The 25,495-nt window shown below is 40.6% G+C and overlaps 2 protein-coding genes across 11 annotated transcripts in view; one reads left to right on the top strand and one right to left on the bottom strand.

Moving 5' to 3' along the window:
* LOC117611724 (tubulin glycylase 3A) overlaps positions 1-25,495 on the bottom strand; it is a 90,275-nt gene that overhangs the window by 41,037 nt on the left and 23,743 nt on the right. For 5 of the 9 annotated variants that reach the window (XM_034339880.2, XM_034339885.2, XM_076690589.1 and 2 more), the window contains 9 exons: positions 4,061-4,144; positions 3,568-4,009; positions 3,336-3,447; positions 2,879-3,090; positions 2,276-2,686; positions 1,682-1,889; positions 1,507-1,597; positions 1,087-1,284; positions 712-971 (listed from right to left, as the gene is read on the bottom strand). In XM_034339880.2, the coding sequence (XP_034195771.1) occupies positions 712-971; positions 1,087-1,284; positions 1,507-1,597; positions 1,682-1,889; positions 2,276-2,686; positions 2,879-3,090; positions 3,336-3,447; positions 3,568-4,009; positions 4,061-4,144 (2,018 nt within the window). Of the gene's footprint in view, positions 1-711; positions 972-1,086; positions 1,285-1,506; positions 1,598-1,681; positions 1,890-2,275; positions 2,687-2,878; positions 3,091-3,335; positions 3,448-3,567; positions 4,010-4,060; positions 4,145-4,765; positions 5,150-25,495 lie in introns of those variants that run through there. The other 4 variants (XM_034339886.2, XM_034339887.2, XM_034339884.2 and 1 more) reach the window with 4 other exon arrangements.
* LOC117611730 (lysosomal acid glucosylceramidase-like) overlaps positions 9,020-25,495 on the top strand; it is a 32,100-nt gene continuing 15,624 nt past the window's right edge. The window contains exon 1 of one of the 2 annotated variants that reach the window (XM_076690592.1): positions 9,020-9,372. The gene's annotated coding sequence lies outside the window, so the exon portion shown is untranslated. The remainder of the gene's footprint in view (positions 9,373-25,495) is intronic. The other variant, XM_034339898.2, reaches the window with a different exon arrangement.

The following is a 25,495-nucleotide window of genomic DNA, read 5'->3' on the forward strand; positions in this document are numbered from 1 at the left end:
TCGCCTCGCTGTCGTTACGAGGTCGAGTGCATTTCGTACATACACGTCCGCGGTCGACTCTATATACGATCGCGAATCGTTGCTTTGTTCCGCGTTCAACTCTTTCCACTCGTATTTCCAACAACTGTTGTGTATTTAGATCTTTCTAAATATCACGACCCGGTACGCTTCCGGTGCGACGACTGTTACAGAATCGCCGCTAGAGAGATTCTTTGAAGACCTTCTGCATTTTGTTTTATCTAGTTATTTATGTTTGTTCAGTTTGTATTAACGGTCGACCGCGCAGTTGGAAAAGCGAGGTTTTTTAGAGGCTCAAAGATAGCCATTGAACAGTGGAAAAAACGTCAGATGAGCTGGACTTTGTTTTCAATTGTTCTATTGTTCTTAAATCCGTCAAAGGATATTTTTCGAGTTGCGGAAAAATAATTTTTTAACAACTTTAGTGGAAGAAATTTATGAATTAGCGAGAGGGTAGCTCGATGCTTGATTGTATATGTATATCGTGGAAGCAAAGTTGGTTAATCAGAAGCCAGAAACCGACAGTCGATAGCGGACGATTTCAAAAGCTCGTTCGAGTGTTCACGAGGAAAGCCGAGGACGTATACCAGCTCGTTGTCTTGACCATCATCCTAGGAAACTTTCACCCGCAGCCCCGATTCCCATCAACTCCGTTCTGTCTATGAATCCCTGTAGGAATGGTAGTTTGCTAACCTTTAACCAAGCTCTCGAGCACGTTGGAATACAGACGTTTGGTGATTCTCGAGCTAGGCGGGTGCATCCTGGGATTCGTGTTGATCTCGATCAACCAGACCGAAAGGTCCTCCATCACGACGAAATCCGCTCCGTACAGCTCGAAACTGCATCGCCGTCTGTCCATGTGCTCCTGAGAGGCTAACATCGTTAGAACTATAGCCTCTGACATTTTCGGATAGATCTTCTCGTAATACGGTTCACCCTCGTACCCCGTTTGTCTAAATTCGATAGGAATTTTCATGCACAATTCCGACGATTTAAATAAACTTATTTAAATGGCAGGCTATCGGTAAAATTGATCGAACGTAAAGGGTTCACTGGTCGAGGGATTACTTTAAATATTCGTTCAGCTTGTCGCAGTCCCATCCCTGATCGCGGATCGTCTTTACGACTTCCTCCGAAGTCCCGCGTTTCCTCCTACGCCGTCTTTCCTCGTCGTACTTTTCCTGAATGGCGGTATTGCAGATATGAATCGCCTCGTGATAAGTTGAAAAAGTGTACGGCTTCGAGCTGAACCGGAGCAGTCCTTCCCTGATGGAAAAGGAGAGAAGAGGGGATCGGGAAAATTCTTTGATGGAATTCTGGAGAAAGCTCGACCAGAGAAATGCTTTCCAGAAAAATTCGAGTACCCTTATTCTTTTCATGAAATCTCTTCGAAATGCGAACCCGTTTAATAATACATTTTCTTGTTCATATTTTCGTCTTTCTTCCCGTCGTATATTTTATTTTTTTTTATTTTTCTGATTTACTTACTTGAACAACCATATCGTCATGGGGAACGTATTGGTGACCAGGTACCATTGCCTTATGTCAAATTTCGTGTCGTGAATCAACAGAGGACGTTCTGAAACAGATAAATCGAGTGTCTCGAAGGTAAACAAGAAGAGACGAAAGAGTTAAAAGCGAATCAACCCGACGTTTCGTGTACCAATATATTTCTGAACGATGAAATAATCCTTCGGTTTACTCTTCACTCTTCGAAATATATCCCTCAGATTATGAGATATACTGATCCCGGTGCCGCAACAAAGTTCGCTCGGTTTCAAGATCCAGATGTTCCTCATTCCGTTCAGCTCGTACTGCGGATCGACCTCTTTCAATTTCTCAAGCGTTGAATTTGCCACCTCGTGATACTTCTACGGGAAGTATACAAGCGGATATTGGTCAAAGCGATCGTAACGCGAACGATTTTACGCAATAAATCGGTACACTGGATGGATTTACGAGGGAGCTAATCTAAAGCCGAAGTAAACGTCGGAAGGATGTGAAATGAAAGGCTCGCGTGTCGAAATTAATCAAACTGGATTCAATTTCGAGGACAAAGCGATTCGATTCAAAGGCGAGGCGAGTTCGTTTTTTAATTTTCTGACATCTGCTTTAATCCCCCTGCCCCGTTCTCATAATTCTCACACCGGGCACAAAAATTTCTACATTTTTATCTAAATCTTCTTATCGTTTAATCAAAACCTTTCCCTTTTATTAAGCAACTTAATTGATCGATATGTACGCGAGATAATCGTACTTGTAACTGTTCCTCCCCTCTCTCCGACGTGGTTTCGATTCTACCCGACTCGTGCACCGCAGCTGCATAATCGTCCAAGAAGGAATTCCATTCCTCTTCCGAAAACTCGCTGACAAAGTCCTCGTCTATATCCTGGTGGTTTTCGCAGGCTATAAATTCCTCGCAACGTTTTACAGCGAATTCCAGCCGACTTATCGGTATCAGACGTTGCCCGTGGTTCTGTACCGCGGTCTGATCGTCTTGCATCGTTTGGACGAACCACTTTAGCAGACCGACCGCGGCGGTCAAACGGAAATCATCGAGGAAAGCTTTCGGTTCCCTGCTCAAGTTGTAACTGCGAGGAAACAACACGCTCGAGACGTCCTTCTCGTACAACCAATGAGCCTCTTCCAGCAAACGAGCCATTCCTAGCTAAATTATTCAGTCGACAAGCTTTGGATACATTGTTGAAAAAAAAAATAAAAAGAACACAGTGGCAAATACGTAAAAGTCGAGCCACGTGTAATTATTGCACACCAACCGTGACGACAAAAGGAGTTAATTACAGTCGGCTTACTCGTTTAATTTTTCGCAAAATGAAATAAAGGAAACAACGGTGTTAACCTTAGATGTGTAAACGGATGGCTTCTGGTATCTGTTGAGAATGGTGTTGCTGCTCAAACCACGATGCCAATCGACGAAGTCGTTTCGACAATCCCATATAAAATCCGGAGCTTTGTGGCGCAACAAAGCGAAAACCACCGATTTCTCGTTCAACGTGCCATCGGGTTGGGTCAAATCGCCTAACGATCTTGCCTCTAAGCTCGCCACGCTACCTAAAAATTTCAGGACCAGCCGAAATTAGCTATTATTCAAAGTAAATTAAAGTCTCAAAGTTTTTACGGCGGTCGCACGAAGAAGCCTATAAAAATTGGTCGAAAACTTATACTAAATTAGAAACGATTCTATTTAAATTTCCACGTTTCGAGCGAGGCTCGTGCGGTTAATTTTTAATTAAACCAAGTGAAATTTAGGGGGGGGGGGAAGAAAAAAGAAGTTTAATTAAGGTTGGGAAACTAACCGTAAGGTAGAGTTCTTGTTTTTGTGGCTTCGTATTTCTGCACCCAACCTCTTTTCTCCAAAGCTTCCTTCAATTTCGGCAATTCGCCGCGTATCAAAAATATTTTGTGCCTCTGCAAAACGACAGGCGTGCCCGGTTCTTTAAAGCGTCTTAAAGCTGCTGTTCCCTTAGCTTTCGTATCGAACAGCTCTCGGTTGCTTTTTACTTGAATTTAAGTTAAAGTTTCAATTACCTTGATAGCTCTACCGACTTTCGTCTTGATGTTTTGATAACGTTCCTTCCTCGTCCAGTGGAGCTTGCAACAACCACCGTCTTTGAACGTAACACCCTTGTAACTGGTAATGGTATCCGTATCGTGCTTGTCAAAGATATCCCGGGGGCAACAGGAACACGTGTCCATGTACGATTTCGGGAATGCACCGCAGTCAAGCTGCGACAAACTGTTAACACTGTTGATCTCATTGTCCTCCGTGTCCGGAATTGACCATTTCGCATTCATTTTCGACCAATCCGCCCGATTGTACGGATTCATGGGGCTCTCTTTCTTCTCGGGGCTGATTAAAGCTGTCGATTTCCCGTTTGATTGCTCGATTTTATTTTCGTTGCCGGTAGTGTCGCTCGGTATTGGCTCTTTTGCAATCTTAACGTCCCTTGACCGACGAAGATGAAACGTTCTAATTTATTGTTAGGCGATCTTACGATCTGCTTTAATACTTCAGTAATACCTTAGGTCAATCGGTAAATCCATGGCTCTGTCAGGAAGTTCACGAATAACTTGATTGAAATGTTCGAATTGTTCTTGTTGGTTCCTGAAAATTGTAAAAGTAATCGAAATTTGAAAGGGTACAAATATTCATCGTCCTTCTTACGGTTCTGAACGCCTAATGAATTAAGAGAGGCTAAACACAGCCGCCTTATTATCTGGCAGGCTTAATCGCCTCAGTAATTAACCCTTTATGCAACAAACTTTGGGGAAAACAGTTTTTATTCCAATTAAGCGAACCGGATAATTTAACGCTGATTTTGTGGTCTGCTTGGATTGGTAAAGAAAAATAATTAAAGATAATTAAAATACTCTTTTAAACAAATTTAACTATAAATACATAATATGTAATAATTTGAAACTAAATATTCATACGGTATCGTGATATTAATGACACAGGTATTGTTATAAAGATAAACGGATGTAATTGTGGAATTTAACAGTAATTGGGAAATGGTTATACGATATTAGCCGTAATCCTCTATTTTCTCCTGTATCTCCCTACTCGATAAATTGTTAATGTGAATTATAAATTCCTGTGATTATGTATTGCGCATTACGTATTAATAAGTACAATGCGTATACGTGTAATTGATTGACGTTTCAATACCGTTCTTTGGTACACTTGAAAGAAAAATTGTATTAGCCTCAACTGCGTTATACTTGCCATATTTGTTCTGATTTGTTGGAGTCGTGACGAATAATTTTGACAATACGAATTTCATTTCATTTTTTTAAGAAATGGCGACTTTTATTGCTTCTTCGATATCAGAGTGACTTCAAGGAATTTCTGTATTTCTTGTTAGAGTTTTATTGGTTTTCGGTGCTCGGCTAAAGGTTTCCTCATTGATGTATTTAACTCGCGATTCCTCGAGTCCGAAAAGATCCTTTTACGATCCTTCCAGACGTACGGTTCAACCCCAAAATTTATTCCATGGTTCTTTTATTCCAAAGCTTTTGAATTTCTACTATTTACAGATTTAACGTCACACGTCATAGGACGGACATATTTGCTTTTAATCGATTGTCTGATTTTTCTTTTCTGCCTCAACCACTATGTACCACTAACATTTCAGAATTGTTTACTCGAAAGATTCTAACCTTTTTTTTTTATACAAGCATAGAAAATACAGTAAAAGGATTGGACGTAGCGTGAGAAAAAAACTGATATAACTGTGCCCCAAGAAAAATACATACATATGTTTATCTGAAGAAAATATATCTCGTAGCTGTATCGATAAGATACATATCGATGAAATATTTCGTGTATCAATATCGTGGCCATAGGAAAATTCATAACATTTCATAACATAACATTTTCATTTCTATCGCTCAGCGTATTGATTGAAAATTATAAATCGAGTTGATTAATGAACCGAGTTAAATACAAATTTTCCCTGGTTTATAACGAAACTCGTTTCGCATTTTCAACGTGTAATACGTTCCGATGCGCGAAAAAATGTTGGATACACGAAAAACCTCTTTATTCGTTACGTACTCATTCTGATCGGGTGTCAGCAGTCCAATTGATGCTTGTTCATAAATTTTCCCCGTTTATCTAGCATTTCGCTACGGTTCTGGTTAAAGTTCACCGGTGTCCAATATCGAATAATTTCACACCCCATGTGTCTTGCCGTGCGATTGAAAATTTCAACGACGGGAAATTTGAAACGTTATAACACGTGTAGATTTTCATCAACGTTTGTCGTTAGTATTAAAAGTACAATGTACTTTTTTTTTACATCGAAAATCGATAAAAACGATCCACCTGTAAACTGTGCATTATAGTTCGTCAAAGAGGAAACTAATTTTTTAATTAAAATCGATGCATTTCACACGGTTCTTTGTGGATGAAAAATTTAGAAACATTTCTTTACAAAGAACAGTGGGCTCGATTACTTTGCTAGTTAACCCATTCGCTTTTGTAACAGCTAGTCGGATCGGAAGCACGTTTTGCTGACACGATTTCTACCTTTCCATGTCTACGTCGTACTTTTAGTTAACTTTGGGTCATTTCATAAGGAAATTGTAATGGTACTCGTTGAGGGTACGTGTAACTATCTATAATCAGCTTCGAAACAATCCTGCCCCGTGTATCTGATAGAAAATTAAGATAATGATAATTTTCATTTCACCCGAAGTAGCTGTTATGAATTTTTTAGTTGCTTTCATTAATTCAAATTTTTAGAAACATCGTTTATTCTATGGAAAACCTAAACCCACGGCTTCGATTAAAGTAACGCGAAGCTTTTCAAGCAACGTGACTAAAATTTCCAAAATGGCGTATCCTTTGTGTGTCTATCAATACAAATACCAATGTAATGAATCATTCAATTCTGTTTGGAAAGAATTGTTATGTAGTGTTCTCTTTTAATACAATATACGGCAGAAAATGAATACGAGAAAAAAAGCATACGAAATGGATCACGTTGGCAGAAAAGTTTAAAAAGACCTCTCTATTGATAAAAATTCTTTTGAAAAATATAAAAGAAGAAGCACGCGCGGATCCACGAACAATACACGTCGGCCATGAAAAGCTTTTCGATTTGACAAATACTTTTTCTATCCTGCGAATTTTCCTATAAAACAACATTCGTTTAACAAGCTGCTCGTATTTATGGTATTCGTTCCATAACAACATTCAAGAATTTCAATTTAAACGAAAACCTATAACTCTCTCGCCAAATCATGTATCCTCGACGAAGAAACGAGTTACAAACTTTGGACCAGAGTTTACTCTCTAAACTAGTTTTCCCTGGTTGAAACTTTAGTCAGTTTGACTACTTATCGTAACGTGTAAAATTTATACTGTAAATGGTAAACAGTCGTTGGTGCGACATCATCGTACGACTCTCCTGAATTCATCGCTCTAACTTAATTAACATATTCGCCTTCCTTCTATTCCCTTTACTTCAACCAGAAAATCAGTTTTTTTCTTTTTTCTTCCAGTTATTCGATTAAATTCTTGGCGCAGGTCACCTCCCGGCAGTAAAGCAATTAAAGAGTAATCGCAAAGTTTTGTAATTTTAAGTTTCATAATTGGGTCGAAATGATCGACAATACCGTTTCAGCAGATCCGTAGCTCTTACAATTTCATATTTCTTTTTGTATCTAAGAATGGGTGAATTTAAGACAACGAACGATGATGCGGAAAGTTGGTAGTATAATAAAATATCCGTGGTTCGTCTCGGTAAGAAGGCTATACAGAAACGTACCAGCAGTTCTGTAAATCTTATTGCAAGGTAATCTTGTTTGAAAACGCTAGAGTACTTTCGCGCCTGTATCCCGGTATCTTTAGATCTGCAGCGATGCATTTTCATAGAAGAAACAAGTTACCAAGTTTCTCGGTTAAGTTCACCGTGCTACGAATGATGGCGCGGGTCTTGTTTCCTCCACGTTTCCTTTCAAACTTCCCTCCTTCTTGTTCCTCTTCCTTCACTTTTCCTCCCCTATTCTCTCAATTATTTCAACGATTCACAAATACAACGCAGAGCGCATAAAAAGTATCTTCGAAATCCGTAGATTAAAAAAAAAGAAAAAGGAACAATGATTTCGTCCGCGTATCTTCTCTATATTTTCAACAAGAGGTGCCTTCATGTATAATCATGTGACACAGAATACGCAACGCATTGTCGAGTAAACGACCAAAAAATGTTCTACAAAGAAACTCTTTCTCTCCCTCCCTTTGTAGGTATTTTTCAAAGAAAAACCTACCGTATTACAGATCGCAGGCGTCGAAGAGCAGATGTGTTCGCGCCAAATGTTATATCGCTAAAGGTACCTTTGTGCAATTTAAAGCAAAGTCATGTATTACGTGGATATTTCTTTGGGAACTATTCCTCTCTTCGTGAACTGCTCCACTTTGCTCTCTGTTGCTCTACTTACGTTTAACATGGACGAATTCAAACCGAACCAGCAAACTTTCCATCTTGCATCGTTTCACCCACCGAGACTTTTCCTACTTTTCCTCTCTCTAACTACCAAGACTTTCTTACGTTTTTCCTTTCGAATTATTCCTTTCCCCTTCATATTTTATTGAGAGCCAGATAAATTATTATTCAACAGGATGAAAGTGAAATCAAATTCAGGATTAACGCGTTAAGAGATTAAACCTCGAATACGAATTTGTTCTAAAAAAAGAGGCGCCGAGACGACGAGGAAAAAAAAAAAACGGCGGGGGTTAATTATTTTCCCCGTTTTCAGTAGAAACATCCTTTTCTCTGTTCCCGACAGTATCATTTTCTTTCTTATCCAGAGCCGTTTCTTGCTCCAAGTGGCTAATTACGTGAGAAAAACATACTCTCAGCCTCTTTGTCCCTCTCTCCCTGTTGGACATCAAATCTTTCTCTTGCACCATTTCCATGGATGTAAGCAGTACTTTGTAACGATCTCATTTGAAGAACCGAGAAAACAAACGAGACGACAATTATTCTGGTAATTGTACCTTTTGCATTTCGCTTAGAATTCCCAGTGTCACTACTTTCAGAAACGAATAACTTTACTTCTTGCTGAAACGGATGCTTTCTCGCGAGATTTCCTCTCGGACGAGGGAAACGATAAAAACAAAGGTATACAAGATTGTAATGAACAAGCAAGAATGTAATCATTAGTCTCGTTAGTGCCGTATTCAAGGAAAAATATTTCAGAATTGTTCTCGTCTCGCTGTTAACATTCGTCTTGTGATATTTTTAAGACGTCGATTATTTGTCAAATACCACTTCCTTAACGGATTATACGCGAGTGACTCCAGACGAAAAGGCCCCTCGATATTTACATTTCGTTCAGCTCTGATTACGGAACCTCTCGAAACACGACCTCCGCAGTTGCGATACCAACTCACGTATATTTACATGCGATAACTGAATGCAGGAACGAATATCGAACGGAATTTCCAACGGGGCATTGAAATTGTGTTCGCAACACAATAGACCGGTGAGTTTTACCCGCGTGCCAATTAAGTTATGGAGCGACGTCGTTGCAGTAATCGGTCACATCCGCCCTTTGAAATCAACATCCTGCATCGTTCGTGTTAATTTAACAGTTCGTAGAGCGAAAGGAAGAGAGATATCTACAGCTTGTACATTCGTATTCCATAAACGGTGTTATCTGAAAGGCGCGCGCAGGAAGCAGTTAGATTTTTACCGAGTGTATCGTCGATTGTCAATCACTCGTGACATTATCGTGTTTCCGTTTGGATGAATTCGACGAACGAGTCGAGGAAAAAGTTGGTCTTCTTTGGTAAAAGACGATTCGTCGAGGAAGCGGAGTTTTAAAGTAAGTTCTAACGTTAATAAAGAAAACCATTTTCATTTGTATTCTTAAAATAAATAATACTTTCTTTATTACTGCACGTTTCACTAAGTCTTCCTATACGATTGTTGCTCTTTCAACAATGTTATTTCTTCTGAAAACAAGCTTTCTCGATTACTCTCCGATTTTATTGCGTGAAACGGTAAAATCGATACCCAACTCCGTGAACAAAATAAACAACAGCATGTTTTTGAGAACAGCAAACTGCTATCGATACCTTTATACCTCGATTTTAATGAAATAACGCAGCACTATCCCGTTACTGGCTGTTGAAAATAATTTCGCCGGTAAATAAAGGAGGATTCGATGAATCGAATCAAAGCGAATCGATGGAAAAACTAGAGAACGACAATCACACTATTCTGATAACAAAGAAAAAGAAAAGAAATACAATTGAAGCGTATTATCTTATCGCTATTTTCGCTCGCACGCGCTCGTATAATTTTCATATCACCGGGTAAAAAAATAACGATAGAAAACGGATTGAAAATCAGTGTGTTTAGCGGAGGAGAATAGTGACACGAAGGTGGGCTCGTTTGGAAAGTGTAACGCGTTAGAATGGCTGCTGGTAGTGGCGTCGGTCTTGACAAATGTGTTCTACAGGAAAAAACCAGCGGTAGCTTGCCGCATAATAACCAACGAACGGAAGAAAGAGACATTTAGTGCACTTAGATGCGTGATCTATCGACCGTGAACCCCCCTCTTCGGGTATCGACGTTGGATACTCCATTCTTTCTTGCCGCTTTAACCCATTCCCCTTGATCTAGTAGCTTCCTTCGAATATACCCTCCACTTAATGGCCTGCGTGACACCGATAGTAGCAGGGTCCTTTTTCCATCCCCTAACGAGCCTTTCTCTTCCCTTAAATACCGTATCACCGTTTTCATATCGTTTTCATTGCGCCCGTTCTCAATCGCATGCCTATCGTTTATCATAATATCAAGGATAATAATTCTCGTTAAAATGCGCCTTACCAAGTATGATCGTTTTCATTGTGGCAGCGAACGTGTTAATAACGCTGTGTAAGTCAGAACGAGAAGCGAGGGTGAGATAGAGAAAGATAATACGATGGAATGGGTGTAAGAGAAAGGAGAAGAGCAGCCACTAATGATTGGCGCGTGGGTGTGCGCTCACGTTCGTCGAAAGGGGTGAGAAGTTTGAATAGGTTGCCGAAGGCGTAATAACGTCCTAGGCTTGTACGTCTCGTCCCACCTCTCGCCACCCTCTGTACGTCTAAGTACAATATAACTCCTCTTCTCTTCGTTGTCGCCACGGTTTGACATAACGGCCCTGAGCAACGACAGAACGAGTTTAGAACTAGCGACCTCGGCTTTATCTACGGGCCACCGGTGAGATTAACGAAACAAAGAGCCAGCATGCTGCGGAATGCTGCTCTTTCGTGTCGCGAAACCCTCGCATTTACTGGTCAACCACCACCCTTACATCTCCTGTCTTTTTTTTCTTTTCTCTTCTCCAGTTACTTCAATCGTCTTCTATATCACGCTCTATAATTCACCACCCTCGCTTTAAACTCGCATCCTTCGCGAGGTTTTGTTACGTGTCATTATACTCCGATAGCTGCAAAAAATTAATGTCGCCGAAATGATCGAGAGTTTTTACTTTGAAAAACAAGTAATAACGCGTTAATACCGGTGCAACGCGAGGAGTGAGTTTAATCGAGCGTTCAAGGAAAGCCTTTCAGCATTGTTCTACACAATTTTTCAACTATAGTTTTAATCTAACCGTGGCCTTTATAGCCTCGTAACTGGCTACCTTCATAAATTCCTTCGACTCGTACCACACTTGCTTATGACCGTCTTAAAAGTTGCCGGTATAAAAGTGGAGGTTAATCGAATTGCAGTTGCATGCTCGGAACACGGGACTCCGGCAAACGATACATCATAAAGGTTGCAATATAATGCAATAAAATTGTTCAGAATGAGGATCGGCAAACAGAGGTGGAGTGTTCGAGCTTGGTTCGCTCACGTTCGAAATCTTGGCAGCTAGTCGTGTTTTCACGCGGAACGAATCGACGGGACACTTTTACGGTCCATTCAACTGCATGAAATCGCAATTTCATCGAGCAAATAAGATTACGAATATAGAAATTCGTAGAAAGTTTCAAAGTAATCAGACCGTCGGCAGTCGTCCTCGTCGTCGACGACGGCTCGAGTAGAATCGGACAGTAGAGCAAACTCGCCTTCTAATCTGATTTCGTCAGCGACGATTTGCAGTTCGCAGTTTCCGTTGCCGGTATATTGGAGCAAACATTGCACAGTTCGCATCATTCTAAGCATAGTTAGCCGGACATTGTGCTCGGCAAGTTTGCTCGCATAGTTGCGTCCAGCTATGCCACCTCTCCATCTTCCTTCCAGTTTCCCGCTCTAATCTTCCAACAGACAGCTTCGCAATATTCTACCGGTGTTTGACCACCCTCCATAACCGAAACTTTCCGTTTTCAAATACCTAACGATCGATTACCGGCAACCATCGCTACAGACGAAACATTTCTTCTTTCCGGTAAGCCATAATGGCGTACGGTGAAAAAGATGAGGAAGAAAGTTTCGAATTTACGACAGAAATTTCTTATGTTGTCTTAAAGTTAAACAAGTACACGGAAGGTTAAAATGTACCTGTTCCTGGAACAAGGAACATGAATTATCCTTAAGAGGAGCGATGAAAATTGAAAAGAATCGGTAGGGTAATTGAAGCGTGATGAATTTGTTAGGAAAAACGAAGTTTAATCGTTCAAGAAGTAATTGATACAATGGTTCTAGAGGAAAGTACTTGGATATCGAATTTTCCTTCAAAGATTGCCAGTGAGCTTTGATGACAAAGACGAACCACGGAACAGGAAGAACATACGAGTGTTTTCTGCTGTTACAGCAGAGTAGAAATCCTCAATTTCACGCCTCGCTTGTCGAACAGCAGCAGTTTTCCTATCGCGGCTCTGTGCATTCGAAGAACTTGGTCCGAAAAGTAGTATACTTATGCTTCTCCCTCTATTTTTCCCGATCGCGTCTTTCCATAAACATAAATAGACTAATAAGGATTATTTTTATCCTTGGTATCGTAACGCTTGATCCTTTTATCCAAAGATGAAAATTTTATCCCGAACATCGACCAATTACCTTCCCTTAAAAACTTACCTTCTCAATCTCCGTCATAAATAATTTCCAAGCGGTGAGATTCCTAACAAATTAGAAAGATTTTAACTTTTCCACGGCATCTTCGGCCTGCAACTTATTAACCTTCCAACTGACCTGACGTTCGAGCGTATCTTCCCCGAAGAAACCCATTTCCAGCTTCATAAATAATCGAGGCAAGGAAGGAAGAACCTACGCAACTTACCGAGTTCGCGGTTAACGCTACAGTTCGATACCAATACTTTTTCAACAACGAGAAAAGTCAGCAAACTATATAATACGGATTAAAGAGAAAATATTTGCAAATGTTAAACCGTGAAAGGGGTCTGGGTGTTCGGTGACAATTTCTGGAAATTCAGTAACTAGCCGTAATTAGAGGCGTAATTGCCATCAACGGCGTCAAAGGGCTAATTAGTAGCACGTTTGCGCAGCCTAACAGCAATAAGAATACGGCTACAATTTCTGCATCCCAACTGTTCCACATTTAGCATTCGCAAACTCGACACGTTCCTTATTCTCTTTTTAATGTTGGAACTTTGAAAATAGAACGACTCGACTCGCGCTGAACGTTTCGATGCAGAGGGTAGTCTCGAGGGTATCGGGAAGAGGGTTGCGGTCGAACGATTAACAGACCGATGGGCTGGCGGATCCGAAACGAATTATAAACTCGCAAAAGTGGTAATCTTGAGATCCCCATACGGTTCGTGTCGAGGGTGTAATTGGAGGGGGCGAAGGCAATCACGAGATTATCTCGGACATCGTTCGCTTGTCATGTCTCTCGGCACCCCTTACATGCTACCGCCTTCCGGTCGAAACAATGCTACACGGAGGAAGCTTCATTAAGCCGTCACTCTGCCAACAAAGCGGCCGATAGTTTCGGTTAAATGAAATACAGGTCAGCTATAAATACCAATCTATCGATGGAAACTTTGACATCGGCCATTTACGTTAGAACGCTCGACTTCCTCGGATAAGGTCGAACAATACACGCTCCGCTGACTAATCTTCGTCCCTCGAACCATCCGGGATATTCGAACGCGATAAATGTAAACGCGTGATGGATGAAAAGAAATCGCTACGCGATACTAATTCGTCGATTTTCACGACGATCGTACGATGATCCGAAGGGGTTAAATATCGACACCCTGAAGAGTGTATCAAAACTTCACGTGCCATAAAATAACCGGCGTATAGAACATTTATTCCGTAACTTACTGTTTTCACAGGGAAACGTTCAACAACAACCAGCGAACATGAAGCTTTTGAATGAACTTTCCGCAACGCGTTCACACGGAGCTGATGAATTCTTGCTAGAAAATTTGATTTTCCACTCGGCGTTACCGACACGCAGATAATAGCCAGTACGGGCCTGCAAAGTGGCTGCACTCCCTTCGGCGTTACCAGCCTAATAGCTTCCTCGTAATAATCGGCATAAAGCAACGAGCCCTCCTTTTCGTCGTTCGCGCTCTCTCGAGTACCGTCGCGCTTCTCTATTTAAGTATTTCGTCTAACTTGCTCCTTTGAAGACCAAGAGAGGGCTTGCATCTTCTTGAATAGAAAGCCAACTCGGCTACCACCGCCCTTGTACAGGGTGTTAAAAAAAGAATAGCCTCGGAGCTTACTAAAATGAATTGAGAATTATATGCAACATGGTTCCTGGCTTTTGGGTTTGAACCGTGATGTTTTTGTTCTTAAACATCAAGGTTTCATTAACGTTGCAGCTTACTTTCCCAGGATAATGTAAATGGAACGTGGTAGAACACGTTAATTTTGTAAATATGTAAATTTAAGGGTACGAAAGGAAACAGCTGTGCTAAATATTTTTCCGCTCGTTATACGGTAGTAAAAGGGTATAAACTCTTTCTTTTTCAACACCCTGTACGAGAGAGCATCGAGTGACGCTTTTCGATGAAACGATTCACAAAGGGCGTCTACTTTCTGCTGTCTGTTCCCGAATAGAAGGAATACTCGTTGCAGACAGTGTTTCGAAGAAAGCTCGACGAGAAAACGCTCGAAATCCATTTAACTATAGATCGCTACTCGTCTACCGTGAATGAAGAGGTAAAGGGTTTTAGAGTTCTTTACACCTTCGGTGCCTGAAAGTACTTTTCTTTGTCTTCGGGACGAAGGGGCTGGATATTGGAAACCTTCTATTTTTCAGAAATCAACAGAACTAAATAAATGTATGAAATTAAAGTTGGTATCGTCGAAGATATTCTGTTTCCGGTTGTAGCTTTCTTGTTTCGTCGACACCGCGGATTCAGTTTCGATTCTGCGGACTCGAAAGCCCCAGGGATCGATATTATATCGAGCCGTTAGAAAAGCAGCACCACGTCCATACATTTTCTCGATGCCCTGCAATCTTCCCCAGATGGCGATCGTATCCCCTTCGTCTTTTTTCTTCCTCTGTTTAATTCGTGATTGCTATTTTTATTCGTCGCTTCTTTAACCAGTGTTCCCATACGGTCTGTGTTTTTAATTTAATTTAAAAAAGGTTCAGATGGAAGAACCATCGTGTCTTCCTCGCGAGTTGATATTTTTAGAATGGGAATTAAAAAAAGGAGTTGGAATAATAATTAGAAAGAACGTCTTACATAATAAGTAGAAGGTTGACGGGAATCGAAGGGCTCGGCTGTTGAAATCTAATTTTCGGTCGACCTGCTTCTCTGCTTTTTAAAATGTAACGCATCGAAAGCTCGGATCTCGCGGGAATTTAGCGTCGAACAGAAACGAACTGGGTCGGTTCAAGCATCACAATTTTTCCTACTACCACCGCTCTGTTTACTGTACACGAAAATAATTCACTTTCAACAGGAACACGATTCATTCCTTATTCAGAATGACGTAACAATAGAATGCTTTTGCTTCGATTAACGGTGTAACGAACGTTTCAATGTATTTTACGTTAAACAATGATCGTACGGTAGTACGTTTATCCTGGTTTCCTCAAACAGAACTTACATTCTGATTGTCGAGGAAACGAATGGGGAGGAGGAAGAAAAAAAGATTTTGTAAAGAAAGACTAATGAGTTCTTTCGGGTGAACAGACCAATTATACTTATCAAACAGTCTGCTTTTCATGACGTTCCAGAGCCAGAAATACCGGGGAAAGAAAAATAGAGGAATAAAGGTTTTATGGAAATATAATACGTTGATGCAAATTTGAAACTTTGTTTGAACGTCATATTCCTACAGCTAAAGCAAAATCGAAAAGAAACATTGTTTCTGATTTTCATCGTGTTCCATATAAATGGAAAGTATACGATTTCCATAGTATATTTTATAGATGCTGTTTGTAGCAAGTGTAAAGAATCGTGTATCGACCATCCAGCAGAGATGGAAAAATATTTCTAATTCGTAATACCTGAACGATTCTAACTTATAGAGAAAAAATATTAATTTAAAGTAGCGTTCGAATTTGTCGAAAATGTTTGAGACACATCGAGTGGTAAAATGGCATGAAATCATATTTCTTGATAGGTAGGCGTAAGATCGGGGATAGAACGAAACAGGTGAAGCTGAAAATCGCAATTTCTGCTTCATTCATTGCCCCGTGTTCGCGATGACGGTTCTGGCAACGTTTCTCGATCGATTCGTTTGAAGAACCGAAGAGTCGATCCGTCGTCGACTTGGATGTCAAGCCTTCTTTTACCGTGCGCATCGTATTACCTTGACATAATACGACCAGCTGGTTTTCTCCTTTAACCGAACCACGGAAACGACAGAACGCCTTTGACGTTACGGTAAATCGGAAATGATGCGGTTTCCTTCGGACCGGCATCGTTTGCAACCCTAGATCGCTTTCACGATTCTTCTTCGACTTCTGTACAATTCACGCTCGTGTGTACTTTCGAGGAACGAGAAGCTTGGGACAAAAAGAAGCATCGAACAAAAACTCTTTAGCATTTCTATGTACCATCTCCCATGATTAACACGATCCGTGCCGCAGGGAGGCCACCGGCGATTCGCGTCGTTTATCAAAGCCGCATCTTTAATCGAAAAAGCTATTATTCGTTTTGATGTTAAAATAAAAGGAGAAAAAAAAATCAGAGGAGAAATCGAAATTTCCTGTTATTTAAATTGTTCAACTTGTCCCATTGGAAGGTGCGAATCGCGTCAACAGGTATCCTCCATCGAAACGCGTCAATTAGTTTTATTCTTATCTTTTTCCTGATTTATCTCATCGCGATCGATAAGGCACGCGTTCGCTTCGTTACCAGAATTGAAACGTGTAACGAGAATAAGGCAGAAGCGAGATGTAGAGAATACGAGTCGATGATAGTGGAAACGGGGGGGAAAAAGATAGGAGATAAGCAGAATAACGGTGGACAAAAAGGGACGACGTCCGGAACTTCAGCGTCAACAATTTCCGTCTACGTTTCTACTTTTTAATTATAGAGTCGCAGGAGCCTCTGGCAGTCGGTGCTGCCGTCGCTTGAATCCTCCATTCACGCCATTTTTTGCGGTCTTCCCATTACCGAGATTGTGTGTCTTTCGCTTATTCTCCGTTCGTTATGTCTTCTACTATTCGGCCTCCTTTAACGATCTACTCCCTCTACCCAGTTCAACTTCCAACGTCAATCGAATCGCTGCCACTACCTTGCCAACTGCTTTTCCCTAAGCTGCTTCGATCGCAAACTCGAAACGACGCAGTATCTAAATAGTAAACTTGGTATTCGCGTGGCAGGAGCGTAAATTGAAAATTGAGAACTGAAATTGCGATTAAGTATGGAGCGTCTGACTGTGCGTAATCAGTTTCACTGCGAAGCTCACGATCGAAGCTTTACATCAGCTTTCAGCGTTAATTTATATTTAAATAAACTTTAATTTTTGCTTTTGCAATAAAAAGAATTGAAAAAGGAAATGGCGGAAAGGAATAAGTGGTCTTAGCGAAGGAGCAAGAAAAAAGTGAACCGCGAAGCTGCGGAAGCTTTTTCCTTCAATTCGCACTTAATTCCCAGCTGTAATGTCGACGAATGTTTTATGGTGGAGCAGTTCTTTGCAGGTGCGAAATGCGGGTGCCCCTTTAACGGCGACCATTCTTTCGTCTAAACCTTATCGAAAAATTACACAATCGCTAGCACGATGGTACTTTGCTCCTAAAAGAGCTCCACACGATAAAATCTAAAAATAGCTTACTTAATTATAAAACATTCGTTTGACATTAAAAGCACTCGTTCGGAGGATATTAAATTTTTTATACCGACACTGAAAGCAGATTTTTCTATCGGATGAAAATAAAATAGAAATGAGAACACTCGAGTACGAGATTCATTAAAATGTTTCGAACCAACATGCATCGAACCCATTACGAAGCATATTTTAATTGAATTCCATTTATCGTATCACGATTAAAATCCGTTTCATTGACTCGCAATTACGAAATCATGTAATTAAATTTTTCTCCAACTCTGATAAAAAAAAAAAAAAGGAGAATGATTAAACGAAGCTCGAAAAGAGAACGATCTGGTCAAAGTTGAAGGAAAAGTACGGAAAGCGTGTCTGACTTTCGACTGACACTATCTACTGTTGCGTTCATTGGACGACCGTATCATTTATCACTGACAAAAGTGCAACCGTGAAACGGCTGAATATCAGTCTCATTTAGTTATGCTAACGAAGCATTAAAGCTGACGATAAGCAACAAACTTCGTAGCAAATGCTAATTAAACATTGAAACACGCAGTTGTGTTAAAAAGCGTATCGCTCGAAAAGGATGTAACATTCAAGGTGACTGCATTTGAATTAAATTAAAAAGATTTTTGTAATCATCAACTTTACATAGAATTTCTGTCGAAACGTTAACTGGTAGAAGGAAATACGCGACATTGCTCGAGGGAACGTTGTTGAAATATCTCCAGCGAACAACTCTCTCAATTATTTTTGCGTCGGCATGCGTCTCCAATTAAGGGTTACACGCAAGTATGGAAACACTCGAGGAACACGTGAAGCATCCTCTTAGGAAGACCGCACCGACACCTACGCGTACTTATAATCTCATCGCGAAACCTCTTCAACCGCGTCTCTCTCCTAACGACGATAGCGATTTTTATCTTCTTCGAACACGAAATTAAAAATAACAGAAATTGTAAATTGTATATACTTGTAAATTGTTTTATCCGTACAGATTAATCGAATCCGTAGAGATTGGGTAATACGTAAAATATGCAGAGCTGGTCGTTCGAGCGTCAACAAACGGAGTGCGGTTTCAACTTCTCGATTACTCGTATAATTCGATTTGAACGGCGAGCGAGATGGAGGTAAAGTTTTCGTGTTCGACCAGTTCTTTACTTACATTCTACGTCGGATACCCGGGTTACGGAATCGCGAACACGTAGCGAATGCGGCCGGCCGTAATTCACGATCGAAATTGAAAGAGTTTTTCCAGCCGCGAACAAATGAGATCAGCGAGCGAATGGACTGACAATGGCTTGCGAGTTCTTACGTGTCCTAACCGGATACCTATCGTTCATGCACCCTGGAAAACTTTTGATTAGCTTGCCTATTTTATACGTTAGGAATCGACCTGGCTGCAGACGGCCTCCACACGTGCTGCAACTTGCACCAGAAGTTCCTTAACAAGAAGCTGAACAACTTTTAAAGGCGATGAGATGGTACTCGTTTAAAATATCTGGTTAACTGCACTGATCGATAACAGTGTCGTCGGTTGAAACGGATAACTGATGTAACTCTAATATTTAGAGATACATTAGAGAAAGTTCAACAGCGGTTGAAGAAAATATGTACGAATGATGTTAAAAGAAAAATAAATGTGCAACGTGATAATCACTCGAAGACATGTTGGTTGACGGTGGAAGGTTTTAAGAGGCAATTAAAGTTTTCGCGAGGAAATAGACCTCTTCTAAAGTTCTGAGTAGAGGGAAGAAGTTGCTTGATGCAGAGCTTAACGTTGACGTTTTGATAGCCACTAGTCGGCTCGTAAGCTGGAACCAAATGTTCCGAGCTTACGATTGGAAAGGAGAAACGAAACAAAAATTAACAGGGAAATCGGTGATAAACTTAACATCCCGTTTTAAAGTATTATAATATAATAGAACTCCGTTTATTCCAACGAAATTTCTGCTGACCTTTTGTTAACAGGGCCATTGTCGGGCGTCGCTTCAATTATACCGACTCACGTGTAAACCATTCAACAAAGTAGTCGAATTTCGTGTTCAACTCCATTTTCCGACTATGAGCTCCTTTCTATTATTCCAGCAAGAAATAAGTCATTAATAAAATGGAAATTAGTATGCTCCTATTATTCCCACCCAAAATGCATTGTTCTCCTACATATTCCGATAAACGAAATCTTGCTTCAAACTTATTTCATTGTCTTCAATGTTATCAAAACGTCAAAATACTTGTTTTGGACGACACAATTTACAATTGAAAAAAATCTTATTAATCTAGGATGCCGGCGGAAAAATTCGGGCCCGCGATGGACAGCTCGCGAGAAAGGATGGAGTTACAAGTCTCGTGGATTGTATATGAACTTCCAGATAGATAATCGAAGCGTATCTGTTATCTGTCGATTGTTGAAACTCGGTTGAATCATAAATGTCTCGGATAACACGGAGCATGTATAACAAAATGATATCGACTATATTATAAACAGACGATCGGTATCGCACGTTTGCCACCTGCTTACATCTACCAACGATCGACAAATACACGTACAGGCGAATGCTATACCAACGTGCACTATGCACCGAGGATAAGCCTGTGCAAATAGTGACATTAATTGCCTACGCGTCGTTCTATTTGCATGCCATTATTCAGAATAATTGATGACTATTGGTAACCTATGCGTCGAAACTCATTACCATATTTAACGTACCATCGGGCTTGTTTCGTGGAAACCTATTAGCGAGAAATTCTTCATCGACGGATGGAAAATGTAATCGGGATCCACTTAATCGAGTTTTAATATTTTCCATCCATCAAATGTGAATTTTATTAATTTTTACCATCTCACGTTGTTTGCATTAGATATTGGCTTTTCCTTTAATATTTTTATATTCGACCTACTTTTAACTGGATAGAAAATAATTTTCCATCCGAAACTCCCTTGTGTACTTAAATTGTTTAAATTGACATAGGTAATGAAACGTAAATTTTGCGAAATGTCGAAACAAATTGGTAAATTTACGAGGTCAATGCGCGACGAAAATTTTCGATATTTATTTCTAGCCGTTTTCAAAGTTTCCCGAAGGCCAATCGTGTCGTGCAAACGGTCGGCTTTCTGATATCAGAAGCCTATATATCACTCGGTGGTATAATAAAACTGGCCTTTTCGAGATACGCTAGATCAACGAACTATTTCGTCTAAAAAGAAAGAAAATTTATGAAGTACCGAGGTTACTTGCCCGCTACCTCGGTCACCGCTATAAGCTGGCTATATACTTGTTACGAGGTGAACCTCGACCACTTTCTTTTCCCTGGATAAAGAAAGAGGAATCCCAGCTACTCTTTTCTCAGATATATCTCTTTTCTTCTCCGCGTTTGAATTATTTCGAAATTCCAGACAATAGGTACATTTTTCTAAGAAAGTTTCGGTAAGAAATATGAATCGCTATTGAAAAGTACAAAAGAAAAATACAATAAAGGTAGAATCGATGTTAGAATGCATTCGCTAGACGAGAAGAACCGCGGGATCGAACTCTGCAAAACAGAGGTGAAATTCTTGTTCGCATCCCAACACGAATTCCAGGAAGACCTCGAAGGGGATGTTTTTGTTAACGACCGCTAAGAACACGTTGAAAAGCCAGACATGGCACACGTTAACGAGCATTACACGTTCCTCTAGTGAGCATACCAGAAACACCTAGTTGCATCGCGCTAGACTTTGGATCGAACGCTTCACGGTATTAACAGAAATACCTCATTGATTAATTACTTCCGCCAGCTGCATAATAACTGGTCCGTAATTAAAAACTTTGTCTTCGTTAATAAATTCGCTTTCCGCTGTTCGTTTTTACATAATAACGTTCATTTATTACGTTCAATAAGGCTTGAAACAAGATATAACGAGATGTACCTATCACGCTAGTACGAAATAAACTCGTGACCATCGCGAAACGTGAGAACAGCTTTTTCGGCAGTCAAGTGTTAAACCTTCTCGCTTAGCCGCATAAATATCTCAGGAACGTGGAGCACGGCGATGCGACGAGCGAGCGGCGTGACATAAATTCTGGCTGACCAGGCATCTCGTCTCCTCTGTAACTAGTCCGTGGACTGTAAAAACCGTCGAATGGTCTATTTCGACGTCACTGAGAATTGTATGCCTGGTAGCAACGATGAAAAAAAGAAAAAGGGACTTGATGAACGGTTTGGAAAATAGAGGCGATACGAAAAAGTGACCGCATCCCCTAACTTTCGATAAAAATATACCGTTTTAACAGTTAATCTTCTTATTAAAAGTTTCATACGACCGATGTATATTGAAAGTTTCTCCAGCGGAGGAAAGTAACAGAGCCGGAGATTCGTTTTACGCAGAGATCGTAAAAAGTGGAATCAAGGATACGTATAACTCGGCAAGATTTATCGAATCGTTTTTAAGACCGTCCGGAATTTTCAACGAAGAGGAAGTACGTAGGATGGACGAGGGAGAAATACGTTCTTCTGGCAAATGGCGAAAACCAAGGAACAATTTCACGAAGAAACGTCAATCGACGACGATGATGGATCAATCGATTCTCTTCGATCGATTCGAAAGCGGTTTCCAATTTTCCTTTCGAATTGTCGCGTTTTTCGAACGATAGACGCATCCTTCCCTCTTTCGTTCGACGTTTAGATTTATTATTTGATTGTTTTACCCGGAACAAGTTGAGCCGAAGCTCTAAAAGTATTATCGTGACAAAGCTCGATTCACGAAGTGGTCGGGACACGAAGAAAATTTATTTTCACTTTTACCTTATTACAAACGGATTTAAACGTCCCGCTCGACGGTATATTTATTACCGGCAGAAGCTGCGATAAGGAAGATCATTATCAACGAAAGCCGGAACAGATCCTTATAAATATCCGTTAGAGAATCCCGGAATGGGATTGTCGAGCAATTCATTTTTCTCATAAATTTTTATGAATCTGAACACTCTGGACCCAAGAAGCGAGCTCTCGTTCGTAAAAGGTGAGGAACGTGCTTGGCATGCAAGCGATCTTTAGCAACTTCGGTGACGAGATTTTTCTTCTTTCCTTTCTCCCCCTCGATGCTGCTTACTTTCACTCGAATCTCATTATCATTAGTAAATTATGGATAATGGTATATCATTCGTGAGAACCGTTTTTCATCGACCGTTGTACAAAGATTCTTGATTAAATTTGAAATCGAAACGGAAGAGAATTTTCACAGAGAGATCGTAGGTGGAAAGGCGCGTACTGCGGAGAAACAAATCTGAATGCAGGTATTCTTGGAATTGCAGTACTCGAGGAAATAGAAACGTCCGACAAGGACTAAAGACGAATGTTCCGATCTTCGTGATGCCGATAGCGAGCTATTCCGCGAACGAAGCCTTTTCACTATTCGACACCACTGATTCCTCCCCTGGTCTAACACGATTCTTCTTCCCTTCGCTATCGACCGTTTTCAATTCCAAGATCGCGATCCCGGTTCTGCGTCAACGCGAAGAATAGTTGACGCTGATGTAAAATCAATTTTCTATCAAAGAAACACCCTCTTCGGTGTTGCGAACCTTTTCAAAACGACAGACGTCTATCCAGGTCGAGGGAGAATGGAATTGATTAAAAAATAATTACAGAAAATTCTATCCATTTATTTGTTTATCAAAAAATAGTTTCGCTGGGATAAACGAAACTGAAATCTCGAGCGAAAAAAGAAGAAGAAAATTCAATTCCAATGGAGAATTTACTGGTTGGCAGACTAGTGACCGTAACGGGTCGAACACACGGGACCAAGTGTCGTCCTAATCAATGGCCACGTTTCGTCTTTTATCGGACACGCGAGATATAACCTACATGCCGTCCTGGTTCGCGGTGTCCTGGATTTAAATCTATCCTCCGAGAATCCGTTTCTCTACGAATCTCTGCCCGTAAGAAAAACGAGGGAAACTGGTGGAAACTAGAATCGGGGTAACTTGTCTCTCGAGAAGAACGGTTATCCACGCCTTACCATCGACTCTTTACTTCGATTACAACGAACCGTTCGAGCTCAGGTTCGAAACTTAGGTCGCTAAAACATCATTAAAATTGCACCAGCATAAAGAAAAGAGAATGAAAGCACGTTGTACAGCGAGCGTGTTAATACACTACCCAAGCTGCAAACACTATAAATTCTTTGCCTTTCGTTTCCCTCGCAAACTTGTCGTTAAATATTTACCCTGTGCACACTCGAGCCCCGAAAGGGTTCGAAACTGAGCTGAACGCAAATAAAATGATTTACGACCGGCAGATTCGTGCAACGAGAACGATAAAGAAATCGTGTAAACGGAATGACATCATTGGAACGTTCCAATGAAACATCGTACAGGTATGTGCTAAACAAAAGAACAGCTCAACTTATACGAAAGTATTACGTTCTCTGGTCGTAACCATAATATTCGACCGATGTGCGAGATCGAATAAACTTGCCAGCTATTGAATTCCTTCAGCGTCGAGCTGTTTCACTTTCCAGATTTTCCAACGATCCTTCATTCGCAATTCACACGGTCTCCTTGTTTGAAAACGACGTGTAATATAAAAAAGTAGTAACCCTTGTATCGAAGGAATTTTTACGGATTTTTATTACGATCGTGACAGTGATAAATGATGTATCGGTTACGTATTAACTATTTCGAAACGGAGCTTAGCGGGGATCGAACGCTTTCCGCGGTCTGACTCTGGCAAGTAGTATGATGCGTTGTGGTCAGACGCCTTGCCGCGTCGAGTGCATCGATCAATCACGCGAAACATCGTCTAACTTTTTCGTTCCGATATAATAAAATACCTCCTATGTTTGCCCCCTTTTTTTATATAACCTGACTTGCCGTTGTTCGTTCGAATATTTGACACGACGCGAACTCACTTGCTTAATGAACGACACGAAGAGAAACTCGTTTCGAAATATTGAAATACCTGGGACGTTTGTAACTACAAAGTTACAATTTCCAGTGTGACGAACGACCGGTGTATTAACACGTCGACCACTGCGATGAAAATAGACCTGTACTAACAAACATATTGAAACTATAATTTTTAAAGATAAGAACAGCCAATTTTGAAATTTAGCTGTCAGCTTGCTACATAAAATTGGCAATATAATAGTAAAACAATTAAAAATAATGGACTTTTCTTTTCTTTTTTTAATTACAAAATTGCATTTAATAGTACCCGTCATCGTGACAATCAGTTTCTATATACGGTTCAGGAAGTATTTAAAATTTTACGAGAATCCGATAAGGAAATATGTTCTAACGATAGAAAATGCAATTTCGTTGAATAAAGAAAACTGATAAATTTAAAGGTATTCCCCTCGGAATGAAATAAATGAAATTCAAGCCGTTAGCTGTAATTGTTCGTAACACCATCGAACAAAATAGAAAAAACATTGATTGATCTTCCTTCTGTTAGCACATCTCTGGCAAACGATCGCGAATGAAAGATGGCGCGAACGTGCAAGGTGTCTGCAATAGATTCTCAGCTGGATATCTGAAAAAGTTGCAGAAACGTGGCGCGATATCCCGTGCATACGGGCGAAGAAAATAAAGAAAGTGTCGGAAGGCGATAACCCTCGGTCGAGGAAATGTTTCAAGGTATCGCTCGGGCCCGGCTATTACCAGCGAAAACGGGAAAACTTGGAATCCCTCGGTGCCGATTGTTACAAGCTTATAAACTGTCCGCCCGAGGATCAAACCTTTCCACGGGAAAAACCTTCTGCCAGGATCCGTTCGAGCTTCCGTGGACGAGATAGAAACGGTGAAACTGCAACAACCTGGCCTCCGTTA

The sequence above is a fragment of the Osmia lignaria genome, chromosome 10 (genome assembly GCF_051020975.1).
Source record: "Osmia lignaria lignaria isolate PbOS001 chromosome 10, iyOsmLign1, whole genome shotgun sequence".
NCBI lineage: Eukaryota > Metazoa > Arthropoda > Insecta > Hymenoptera > Megachilidae > Osmia > Osmia lignaria.